This window comes from Pyrgilauda ruficollis, unplaced genomic scaffold, assembly GCF_017590135.1.
Source record: "Pyrgilauda ruficollis isolate IOZ18807 unplaced genomic scaffold, ASM1759013v1 scaffold258, whole genome shotgun sequence".
Taxonomy (NCBI): Eukaryota; Metazoa; Chordata; class Aves; order Passeriformes; family Passeridae; genus Pyrgilauda; species Pyrgilauda ruficollis.
Genome location: NW_024523911.1, coordinates 62009 through 73306, shown reverse-complemented (window position 1 = coordinate 73306; position 11298 = coordinate 62009). Strand labels below are relative to the sequence as shown.

The window sequence follows — 11298 nt, the reverse complement described above, 5'->3', positions numbered from 1 at the left end:
GCCCCCCGTGCCCCAGTGTACCAGTGCCGTGGCCCCGGTACCCGCGGTACCCCCGGTGTACCAGTGCCGTGTACCCCGGTACCCCCGGTGTACCAGTGCCGTGCCCCCGGTACCCCCGGTGTACCAGTGCCGTGCCCCCCGTGCCCCCGGTACCCCCGGTGTACCAGTGCCGTGTACCCCGCCAGGTCGGGCTCCGCGGGGTCCCCTCGCCGCTCCAGCAGCTGCAGCACCCGCGCCTCGTCCCCGTCCCGCGCCGCCGCCCAGATCCCTGCGGGGAGCGGGGCCGCCTCAGCCACGGGCCCTGCCCGGTACCGGCACCGGGACCCCAGCCCGGAGCCCCCCGGGACCGGTAACCCCGCCCGGAGCCCCCCGTACCGCTGCTCCAGCAATTCCCGTGCCCCCTCCGCTACCCCACCCGAGCCCAGAGTTCCCGGTGCCTCTCCGGTACCGGGCACCCCACACGGAGCTCCGCCGGTAGCGGTGACCCGGCCCTCCCGCCCCCAGCCCCGAAGCCCCCCGGACCCCGCTCGAAGTCCATCTCGGACAGGCTCTGGTGCACGCTGGGCACGGCCACGCGGCCCTGGCAGCACGGAGAGGGCATCGCCGCCCGGCCCGGGCAGCACGGAGCGGGCGGCGAGCGGCGACCACCGGCCATGGCACCGGCGGCGCTGAGGGACGCGGCGGAGAGAGCCGAGGGCAGGCGGAAAGGGCCGAGGAGAGGCGGAGAGAGCCGAGAGAAGACGGAAAGAGCCGAGGGAAGGCGGAGAGAGCCGAGGGCAGGCGGAGAGGGCGAGGGCAGGCGGAGAGAGCCGAAAGAGGATGAAAAGGGCCGGAAAATGCCGAAGGAAGCCGGGAAGACCCGAATGCAGCCGAAGGACCCCGCTTTCAAACCGTTGCAGCGCATGCGCACTCTTCACACCCGGTACCGCCGCCAGGGGGCGCCAGCGGCCGCCCAAAGCCCCCTTTGGGGACCCGGGGTTCGCCCCCCCACCAAAATTTTGGGGTCCCCAAGCCCCACCCCCACCAGCAACGGCAGCCACAGCGCTCCCGCTCTCCACTAGGGGGGCCCAAGGCTCTTCCCCCACTCGGCGTTCCCAGGGGTCACCCCCACACCTTTATGGGGGTCCCGGAGGCCCCTCCCCTATTTTGGGGCGTCCCTGGGGTCCCCGTCCCCCCACGGCGGTCCCAGCCCGCCCCCAGCCCCATTTGGCCGGGCCCGGAGCCGTTCCCAGCGCCCTCCCCCGTTTCCTGCGCGGTCCCAGCGGAGCCTCCCCGGGGAGGGGGGCGCGGCCCGGCCCCCCCGCCTGGGAACGGCTCCGCTTTTGTCCTTTTTTAGCCCCGCCGCGGCTTTTTCCATGAGCTCAGCACCGGGGCAGGGCGAGGGGGAGCCCAAAACGTCCCGCAAAGCCTCCCCAAAACCTCCACCGAAACTTTCCCAAACCTCCCCCAAAATTCTCCCAAATCCTCCCCAAATCTCTCACAAAAACTCCCCGAAACCTCAACCAAAGCTTTCCCAAAACCTTCCCAAAAATTCCCCCAAACCTCCCTCAATACCTCCCGAAAACTCCCCCAAAAATTTCCCCCAAACTCCCCCAGAACCCCCCGAGAAAAAGAGAAAGAGAGAAAAAAAAATCCCGGATTTGTTTTTGGCTTTTTTTGGCTTTTTTTCGGAAGTCCTTTTATTATGAATATAAAAATACTCAGGTATTTACAGCAAATAAATATAATTTCGGTAACAAATAAATTACACTGGGGTGGGGCTTATACAAAAGGGGTGGGGGGCGTGCAGGGGTTGGGGACGGGGGGGACAGGAGGGGACAAAGGCCAGGGCAGGGTGGGCACAGAGCCCTGGCAAGGGGGCACGGAGGGAGGGGGTGGAGATAGAAAAATGTCAGGGAGAAAAACCCGAAATCGGCCCAAAAAAATCGTCCCGAGGGCAGCGGGCACAAGGTGGGCACAGAGGCGTCCCCAGGTCTGTCCCTCCACGGGGACACCGTACCGAAGGTGGTGGCACCGGGACCCCCGGAGTGACACGGTGGCACGGCTGGGTGGCAGAGGTGTCACCAAGGTGGGCAGCGGTGCCAGGCCGCCAGGCCTGTGCCCAAGGTACCCAAGTGACAATCCTGGGTGCCAGGGTGGGGGTCCCATCCCTGGTGCCAGTGACAATCCTGTCCCCAAGGTGGGCACTGGCACTGGGGTGACACAGGGCACATCCTGTGGCGACACTGCTGTCCCCAGGCCGGGCACTGGGGTCACCCTGCTGTCCCCAGGGCAGGTGCCAGTGTGGCAATCCTGTCCCCAAGGCGGGTGTCGGTGCCAGGTGTCCATCCCCAGCCGGGTGCCAGTGCCAGACACCTGTCCCCAGCTGGGTCCCAATGCCAGGTGCCCGTCCCCAGCTGGGTCCCAGTGCCAGGTGTCCGTCCCCAGCTGGGTCCCAATGCCAGGTGCCTGTCCCCAGCTGGGTCCCGATGCCAGGTGCCTGTCCCCAGCTGGGTCCCAATGCCAGGTGCCTGTCCCCAGCCGGGTTCCGATGCCACGTGTCCATCCCCAGCCGGATCCTGGTGCCAGGCGCCCGTCCCCAGCCAGGTTTTGATGCCAGACGCTCGTCCCCAGCCGGGTTCTGATGCCAACCGCCCGTGCCCAGCCGGATGCCTTGCCAGCCGTGCCACGCCCGCTCCGCGGTGCCCGCGCCGGCTCCCGGAGCGGAGGCGGGCACGGCTCACACCGACGACTCCTCGGGGTTGGAGTCGGGCAGGGGCTGGCGCTGCTGCAGCTTGCGCCGCAGCTCCTCGGCCAGGTCGGCGCAGGCCGGGCGCTCCTCGGCGCCCAGCGCCAGGCGGATGTAGCCGTTGGAGGCCGAGCCGCGCAGGGGGCCCAGGTGGATGCGGGTGGGCGAGTGCAGCGGCTGCCCGGGGATGGCGGCGGGCGGCGAGGCGGCGCCGGGGCCGCCGTTGCGGCAGCAGGCGGTGCCCGCCGTGCTGGCGTGGCCCGGCACGATCTTCAGCGAGCCGTCCGAGTAGTAATAACTGGAGGGGTCCCAGAGCTTCTCGTCCGAGTCGGAGGCGGCGCTGGGCACGAAGCGCGGGCTGGGCGGCTCCTTGGGCAGCTCGATGGGGTACACCAGGGTGCTCTCGATGGCCTTGGCGCCCTTGCCCAGCTCGTGGCGCAGCCGGCGCCACAGCGACAGCACGGCCAGCAGCAGCAGCAGGCACAGGGCGCCCAGGCACACGGCCAGCACCCACACCACGCCCAGGCTCTCCAGCGGTGCCCGCGTCTCCAGCGGCGCCCCCGGGCCGGCCAGCACGGCCACGCGGTACTCCTGGGCGGGCAGGCGGGCGCCCTGCTCCTCGGCCAGGCAGCGGTAGGTGCCGCTGTGCTGGGCGCCCGCGCCGGGCACCACCAGCGCCCGCAGCCGCGCCTCGCCCAGCACCAGCACCTGCTGGGCCGCCAGCGCCCGGCCCTCGAAGGTCCAGAGGGCGCGTGCCAGGTTGGAGGCCAGGCGGCACGTCAGCACCAGGTCGGTGCCCGCCACCACCGTCACGTTCTTGGGAGTCAGGGAGCCTGCGGGGACACGGCCGTCAGCGCGGATGGGATGGGATGGGATGGGACGGGGGGTTCACGGGGTGGCACGGGGTGCATGGGCACACCTGTGTGGCACCAGCAGGGTCTCACCTTGCTTGGCGACCTGTGGCACGGAGCAGGCGCCGGTGTCGGAGCTCAGCACGTCCTGCACCAGGTGGGACCTGCGGGAGGAGGGCACCGTGAGGGGGGTACCTGCGGTGCCCTCCCCAGGGACCCCCAGGGATCACTGATCCCAGCCTGGCACCCCTGCACAGCCACCCCAAAATCCAAATGCTTCTGGAGCTCCTCGGGGCCGTGCCCATTTCCTGGGCAGTGCCCAGTACCCTTCTGGGACAGAACCCTTTCCAAACTCCACCCTGACCGTGCCCTGGGTGCCATCCCCGTGCCCTGGTGCCCGTGCCCACGGTGCCCGTACCCGTTGTGCCCGTCGGTGCGGACGCAGGCGCTGCCGTTGCGGCTCCAGGCGCAGTAGGGGTCCCGTGCCAGCACGCAGTCGGTGCAGGACTGGTAGCGCCCGCACTCTGCCAGGGGCAGCTGTGCCACCTGCAAGCGGGACCCGGCGAACAGCAGCTTCTGCCAGGGGTGGGAGGGGACAGCAGTGAGGTGACTCCGCCGGGTGCCACCGCGGTGACGCTGCCACCACCGCCCCTGGCACACTCACCTTGGTGCCCGCCAGTACCAGGCTCTCCACGGGCTGAGCCGGCTCGAACACCTGCAGCTCCTCCACCAGGTGGATGTGGGTGCCCAAATCCAGCGCCTTGTGCACCCAGCCGTCACCTGCGGGTTGGCACAGCGGGCATCAGCGATGGGGCACCCCGGGGCTGGCTGCGTGGTGCCCTGTCCCCTGGTGCCCTGTCCACGTGGTGCCCTGTCCCCCGGTGCCCTGTCCCTCAGTGCCATGTCTCCTCAATGCCCTGTCCCTTGGTGCCCTGCCCCTCCACGCCTGTCCCCTGGCATTACCTGTGCCAATGAAGAGCACCTCGTAGGTGGCCCCGTCCAGCCCTGCCACGCGGTCCACCACGAGCTGGGTGAAGTTGGCATCCCTCTTGAGCAGCAGCGGGCGCCCGCGCTGCGGCGGCACCGGCTCGTCCATCAGCGGGTGCTTCTTGGCGAAGTTGAGCGTGTTGTCGGGCAGCTCCAGCGAGCTGGCAAAGCCGTTCTGCCGGTGCCAGTCCGTGATGCACTGCCGGGGCACGGGGGCAACATCAGGGCACGGGAGAGGGCATGGGAGGAACATCAGGGCATGAGGAAGGGCATGGGGGCAACGTCAGGGCATGGGGAAGGGCATGGGGGCACTGGGGGGTCTCAATCCCTCTCAGAAGGGCACAGATGGATCCTAACCCATCTCAGGATGGCACAGATGGATCCCAATCCATCTGAGGGGGCACAGATGGATGCCAACCCCTCAGAGGGCACCACCAGCCCCACGGATGGATCCCAACCCTTCAGGGGGCACCACCACCCCACAGCTGGCCCCACCACCCCAGCCCGTGGCCGTGCCCGCTCTCACCGCGCCGGGCCGGGGCGTGGGCACCTTGCCCGAGTAGCGCCCCCATTTCTGTGCCTGCTCCCGGTACTCCTTGTAGGGCCCCTCGAAGGCCTTCTTCACCTCCAGGATGGGGTAGCGGCAGATGGCAGAGACGTCCACGTCACCCCTGCGGGCACACCGGGGGTGGCAGCCAGTGGGCACCAGGACAAGGCCACCATGGTCACCAGGACATGGTCACCACGGGCAAAGGGACAGGGCCATCACGGGCAACAGCAAAAGGCCATCATGGCCACCACATGCACAGGCACAAGACCATCATGGTCACCAGGACAAGACCATCATGGGCACTGGGATAAGGCCACCAGGGTCACTGGGACAAGGCCACCACAGGTAACGGGACAAGGCCACCACGGGCACCAAGGCACGGCCACCATGGTCATCAGGACAAGGCCACCATGGTCATCAGGACAAGGCCACCATGGTGACCATAGGCACCAAGGCAAGACCACCATGTGCACAGGGTCAAGGCCACCATGGTCACCAGGACAAGGCCACCAGGTGCACGGGGCCAAGCGGGCACGGCGGGCACTCACCAGCGGGCCTGGAAGACGCCGAAGAAGGCGGTGTCCTGCCAGCGGGCACCGGGCAGCGTGAACACGGCCTGCAGGCGGTTGAAGTGCAGCTGCTGCTCGGGCGCCGAGCACACCAGGCGCGCCTTCAGGAACGACGTCCACTTCTTCTGCAGCGTGCGCGCGCCGCCCACGTCACCCTGCGGGGGACAGCGCGCTGTGGGCACCGCGGGCACCGGGACATGGCCATGGTGGGCAGCATGGTGACCACGGGCACCAGGACATAGCCACTGTGGGCACCGTGGGCACCGGGACACGGCCATCGTGGGCACCGCAGGAATTGGGTCACAGCCACTGTGGGGACCATGGGTGCCAGGACACAGCCACCGTGGGCACCATGGTGACCATGGGCACCACAGGCAGCAGGACAAGGCCACCACGAGCACTGGGACATGGCCACCAAGGTCACCATGGGCACATGGCCACCATGCTGACCATTGGCACTGGGACTAGGCCACCATGGGCAACAGGACAAGGCCACCATGGGCAACAGGACAAGGCCACCATGGTGACCACAGGAACCAGGACAAGGTACCTTGCAGACCCATGCCACCACCTGCTCAGCGCAGCAGATGTCCTCACCTGCCCAACCCCATGCCAACTTGCCAGCCCTCAAGACAGCTCAGGGTGTGTCCCCAGGTGTGCCCAGGCGTACCTTGCAGACCCGTGCCACCCGTGCCACCACCTGCTCGGCGTAGCAGTCGTACTCGACGGCGCGCTCGCTGAAGAAGAAGTAAACCTTGTCGTCGTCGCCGCTGCCCGCGCTCTCGGGCACGAAGGCCGACGCCACGAAGTGAGGCTCTGCAAAAGCAGCCTGTCACAGCTGTGCCCTGTGCCCTGTCCCCTCCCGTGTCCCCTGTCCCCTGGTGTCCCCACCGTTGAGCCACGAGGTCAGGTACTCCGTCTTCATGGAGTAGTGCGGGCCCAGGTTGCGCAGGATGACGGGCTCCGTGCCCAGGAAGTTGTTGAAGGTGGCAGAGTAGAGCTCCCCGTCTGTGAGGGAGGTGTTTAAGGGGGGTGGCGGGCACAGGTGGCACCCCCCGTGACCCCAGAGGTGTCACCTACCCACGATGAGGCCGGTGTGACCCTTGGTGGGGTCGTAGGGACATTTGCCTTTGCCGTCCTCGAATGCCACCGGGTCCAGGGTGAAGCCAGAGAGCTCCTGGGGGGCACAGGGGGGGTGGGGGGCACGGGTCATGTCTGTGCCACCCAGACACGCCCCAGGGACATGGACACCCTCCAGGCGACCCTCCTGGGGACAGGGACACCCCTGGATGATCCTTCTGAGATGGGGACAGTCCTGGATGATCCTTCTGGGGACAGGGCCACATGCCCGGGGAGGGCAGGGGGACATTGGGGACATCCCCAACCTGCTCTCTCATCACCCTAAATGTCACCCCCAGGGACAGGGACCCCTCCAAGATGACCCATCCGGGACTGTCCCTGTCCCTCACCCAGGGGTGGCCCTGATTCAGGTGACCCACCCGGGACACTCCAAGTGCACAGGAGACAGCCCCAACCTGCTCTCACAGCCATAAAGCCACTGTGAACACCAGCCCTGGGGACAGGGCCACCCCTGGGGAGGGCAGGGGACGCTGGGGACCGGGATTTGGGACCCCCACTCACGATGTAGGTGCACTTGGGCTGGAAGGCGTAGGTGCCGCAGGCGTACAGGTGGGAGCTGTTGTAGCTCTGCAGGAAGCGCACGTAGTTGAAGCAGTCGGTCTGGGAGGGGACACAGGGGACATTAATGGGGACAGGGGATGTGGCACTGGGGAAATGGCATGGTAAAGAGGTGGGGACAAGGGACATGGCACAGGGACAGTGGTACAGTATAGGAGTAGGGACAAGGGACACAGCATGGGGACAGTGGCACTGTAAAGAGGTGGGGACAAGGGACATGGCACGAGGACACTGGCACGGGACAGGGATAGAGGACAGGGGGCACTGCCACCACATGGGGACAGGGGAATGGGGCACGTCGTGGGGACACAGGACACGTCACGGGGACACAGGGACAGGGATGCTGGAGATGGCACAGCACAGGGACACAGGACATGGCACAAAGACACAGGGACCGGGCCCCTGGAGCTGGCACAGTGCCCCAACCCCCCAGCACGCCGTGCCCACCTGGTTGTTCTTGCCCTTCTGCACGCACTCCGCCTTCTTCTCCACGGGCGCCTCCCAGGAGATCTGGGGGTGGCACAGGGGTCAGGGGCTGGCAGGGCACCCCCCACCCCAAATGCCACCCTGATTTTGGGGTGCCCCAGGGCCTCACCGCCGCCTTGAGCTCCACGGTGCCCGTGGCCAGGGCGAACACGGCCTCGCGGGCACCCACGTAGAGCAGCGCCTCAGCCTCGTCCAGCGTCAGCGTCAGGTAGTGAGAGACCCCGCCCTGGGAGAAACGCTTGGCAGTGTCCTGCAGCTCTGTGGGGACAGGGGACACTGAGCTGGGACACCACACACTGTGGGGACACCGGGCTGGGACACCACAGCACCCCCCAACCCCTGCCAGATCCCACCTGCGGCTCTGTGGGGACAGGGACAGTGGGCTGGGAACCCACAGCTCTGTGGGGACACTGAGCTGGGACCCCCCCACAGCTCTGTGGGGACACGGGGGCGCTCCCCCCCCCGTGCCCCCCGGCCACCCCCGGGCCCTGCAGAAAGGAACCATTGAGGGGACAGCGCCAGGGCCCCGGGCGGGGACAGGGACACGGGGCTGGCACGGCACGGGGGCGGCACGGGGACAGTGGCATGGCTAAGGGTGGGGTCCTGCCAGATCCCACCTGCGGCTCTGTGGGGACAGGGACAGTGGGCTGGGACACCACAGCTCTGTGGGGACAGGGACAGTGGGCTGGGAACCCACAGCTCTGTGGGGACACTGAGCTGGGACCCCCCCACAGCTCTGTGGGGACACGGGGACCCTGCCATGCAGCTCTGTGGGGACACCGATCTGGGACCCCCCCCACAACTCTGTGGGGACACAGGCACCCAGGGCAGGGACCCCTGGGGGCACCCCCCGCCCCTGCCGGCCTCCCCTGGCCCTGTGGCACACAAAGGTCCCTTTGTCACTGAACACAGTGGCCTGACACGGGGCTGGCACGGCACGGGGGCGGCACGGGGACAGTGGCATGGCTAAGGGTGGGGTCTGGGCGTGGGGACAAGGGACACTGCACAGGGAGAGTGGCACAGTAAAGGAGTGGGGACAAGGGACACGGCACGGGGACAGTGGCACAGGAAAGGGACCGAAGTCACAGGCATGGGGACAGTGGCATAGCAGAGGGATGGGGTCTGGCATGGGGATAGGGGACACAGCATGGGGACACTGGCATGGGACAGGGATAGAGCACAGGGGGCACTGCCACCACATGAGGACAGCGGGATGTGGCACGGCATGGAGACACAGGGCATGGCACAGGGACAGGGACACTGGAGCTGGCACGGCATGGGGCACAGGGTGACAGCACAGGGCAGGGACAGAGGCTGCTGGCACGGAACAAGGACAGAACCTCAGGGTGCTGGCAGGACAGGGGACACGGCAGAAGGATGGGGACAGGCGACATGGCCGAGGGACAGGACAGGATGATGGCAGGGCGTGGGGACAGGAAATGGGACAAGGGACATGGCAGACGGATGGGACGGGGTGGTGGCAGGGTGTGGACGTGGAGGACGGACAGGACAAAGGACCTGACAGAGGGATGGGGACAGGGGACACAGCACAGGGATGGGGACAGGGGACACGGCACCAGGCAGTGGCTCCCAGGTGCTGGCACAGGACTGGGGATGGCACATCTGGCCCTGCATGTCCCCACGCCTCAGTTTTGGGGACACCCACCCAGCCCGCAGTGCTAACAAACTCCAGGGGTGGGGAGGGGACAAAAGCCACCCGAGGTGGTGACAACAGCTCACAAGCCACCCCCGATCCCCCTGGCACTCACCCTCGTAGGGCACGGTCCTCCTGGGCACAGCACTCCACGATGCCCCCGGGGTGCCAGCAGCGCCGGTGGCAGCGGTGACGAGCGCCAGCAGCACGGTGACAACGGCCATGGCACCGGGACGGCGCTGGGGACACCGCGGGGTCCCTGCGAGGGGACACGGCCACGCCGGGGCCCCGTCAGTGCCACGGGGCAGCGGCGTTGGCGTCACGCGGGCGGCGCGGGCACAAGGCGGCATTGAGGCCGCGGTGTCACGAGGCCGGGGGCACCCCACGCCCCGGGGGACACTCCGAGGAAATGGGGGGGGGGGGCCCGGCTGCTTCCCACCCCCCACGTCCTGCCCGGGACCCCCCGGTGCCCCCGGGGGTGTCCCCGAGGGTGCCCCGGGGCGGGCAGGATGCGGCCGGGAATTGTTCTGCCCTGCCCGGCGGGAAGCAGGAAGTTGGGGGAGCTCGGGGGGGCCCCCGGTGACTGCTCGGGAAGGATTTCCTGGAGGGTGGGGGACGGGAAGGGCCGTGGGAATGGGGGACACCCCGGCCGGGCTTCCTGGGGCGGGGGGTGAGGGTGGCACGGGCACGGCTGGGGTGTGATGGGCACAGCTGGGGTGTGACAGCCACGTTTGGGATGTCGGGGGCACATCTGGGGTGCCATGGCCATAGTTGGGGTGCCAGGGACACAGCTGGGGTGCCACAGGGACATCTGGGGTGCCAAGGGCACTGTTGGGGTGCCATAGGCACGGCTGGGGTGTCACGGCCACATCTGGGATGTCGAGGGCACATCTGGGGTGCCAAGGGCACAACTGGGGTGCCAGGGACACAGCTGGGGTGCCACAGGGAGAGTCGGGGTCCCACAGACAAAGACGAGGGGGGGTTGTCATGGGCCTGGCCAGGATGCCACGGGCAAAATCGGGGTGCCACGAGCACAGCCAGGGCACAACAGATAAATCTGGGGTGCCACGGGCCAGTTTGGGGTGCCCTGGGCACAGCTGGAGCGCCACAGGAACGGCTGGGGCTCAACAGGCACAGCTGGGCTTGCAACAGGCACGGCGGCAGGGACAAAGCACGGCGACAGTGCCGCGGGCCACCGGGCACCGGCGGCGTGCCCCGGGCACGGCCGGGGTGCCCCGGGCACGGCCGGGGTCCCCAAAGCGGGGACAGCCCCCTCGGGGTGCCACAGCCCGGCCGGTGGCCCCGCGGTCCCCAAGTTGGGCGCTGGACACTCCGGGAGTGCCCTGAGGGCCCCGGCCCGGGGGGTCCCCACACGGTGCCACCGGGGGTCCCCACACGGTGCCACCGTCCCCCCACGGTCCCACCGGGGGTCCCCACGGCGGTGCCACCCCAGGATCCCCACGGCGCTGCCCGCCCCAGCCCCGCGCCGCCGGCACCCCGCGCTCCCCGCTGCCGTTACCGTGGGGGGGGGTTCCCGCTGCACCGACGGCCCCGAGCGGCGGAGGGGGCGATTCCGGCCCCCCCATCCACGGGCGGATCGCGGGGGGGGGAGCCGGTGGCGATCCCCGGTACCGGGAGGAACAAAGCGCCTCCCCCTCCTCCTCCCGCCCCCGCGGCTCCGCCACAACAATACCGGGGCGGGGCGGGGGGGGCCCGTACTCACCTCAGGGCGCGGCGGCGGCGGCGGCGGCGGGGCTGGAGGCGGCCGTGAGGGG

General features: G+C 68.6%; 2 protein-coding genes across 4 annotated transcripts in view; both read right to left on the bottom strand.

Annotated features, from left to right (window-relative positions):
- ANKRD39 (ankyrin repeat domain 39) overlaps positions 1-1417 on the bottom strand; it is a 3017-nt gene extending 1600 nt beyond the window's left edge. The window contains exons 1-2 of the mRNA XM_041471184.1: positions 523-1417; positions 165-268 (exon numbers count right to left, since the gene is read on the bottom strand). Coding sequence (XP_041327118.1) covers positions 165-268; positions 523-904 — 486 coding nt within the window. The 5' untranslated portion in view covers positions 905-1417. The remainder of the gene's footprint in view (positions 1-164; positions 269-522) is intronic.
- Positions 1418-2708: 1291 nt separating this feature from the next.
- Positions 2709-11298, bottom strand: SEMA4C (semaphorin 4C). 3 transcript variants are annotated; one of them, XM_041471180.1, is made up of 15 exons: positions 11247-11298; positions 9639-9782; positions 7979-8127; positions 7831-7893; positions 7327-7425; positions 6766-6862; positions 6577-6693; positions 6356-6501; positions 5665-5840; positions 5093-5237; positions 4543-4765; positions 4244-4359; positions 3998-4155; positions 3673-3743; positions 2709-3561 (listed from the first exon to the last, which is right to left on the bottom strand). In XM_041471180.1, exons 2-15 carry the CDS (start codon positions 9745-9747, stop codon positions 2720-2722), a joined length of 2511 nt encoding a protein of 836 aa, XP_041327114.1. In that variant the 5' UTR covers positions 9748-9782; positions 11247-11298; the 3' UTR covers positions 2709-2719. The 3 variants fall into 3 exon arrangements, with proteins under 3 accessions (XP_041327114.1, XP_041327113.1, XP_041327112.1); XM_041471179.1 differs by lacking the exon at positions 11247-11298 and adding an exon at positions 11043-11183; XM_041471178.1 differs by lacking the exon at positions 11247-11298 and having other exon boundaries at positions 9639-10043.

Coding starts and splice junctions, on each gene's coding strand:
- SEMA4C (XM_041471178.1), bottom strand. CDS start 9,873: ATGCCGCCTTGTGCCCGCGCCGCCCGCGTGACGCCAACGCCGCTGCCC. Junction 6,694..6,765: donor TCACACCGGCCTCATCGTGG/GTAGGTGACACC, acceptor CCTCCCTCACAG/ACGGGGAGCTCTACTCTGCC. Junction 6,502..6,576: donor CCTGACCTCGTGGCTCAACG/GTGGGGACACCA, acceptor CTGCTTTTGCAG/AGCCTCACTTCGTGGCGTCG.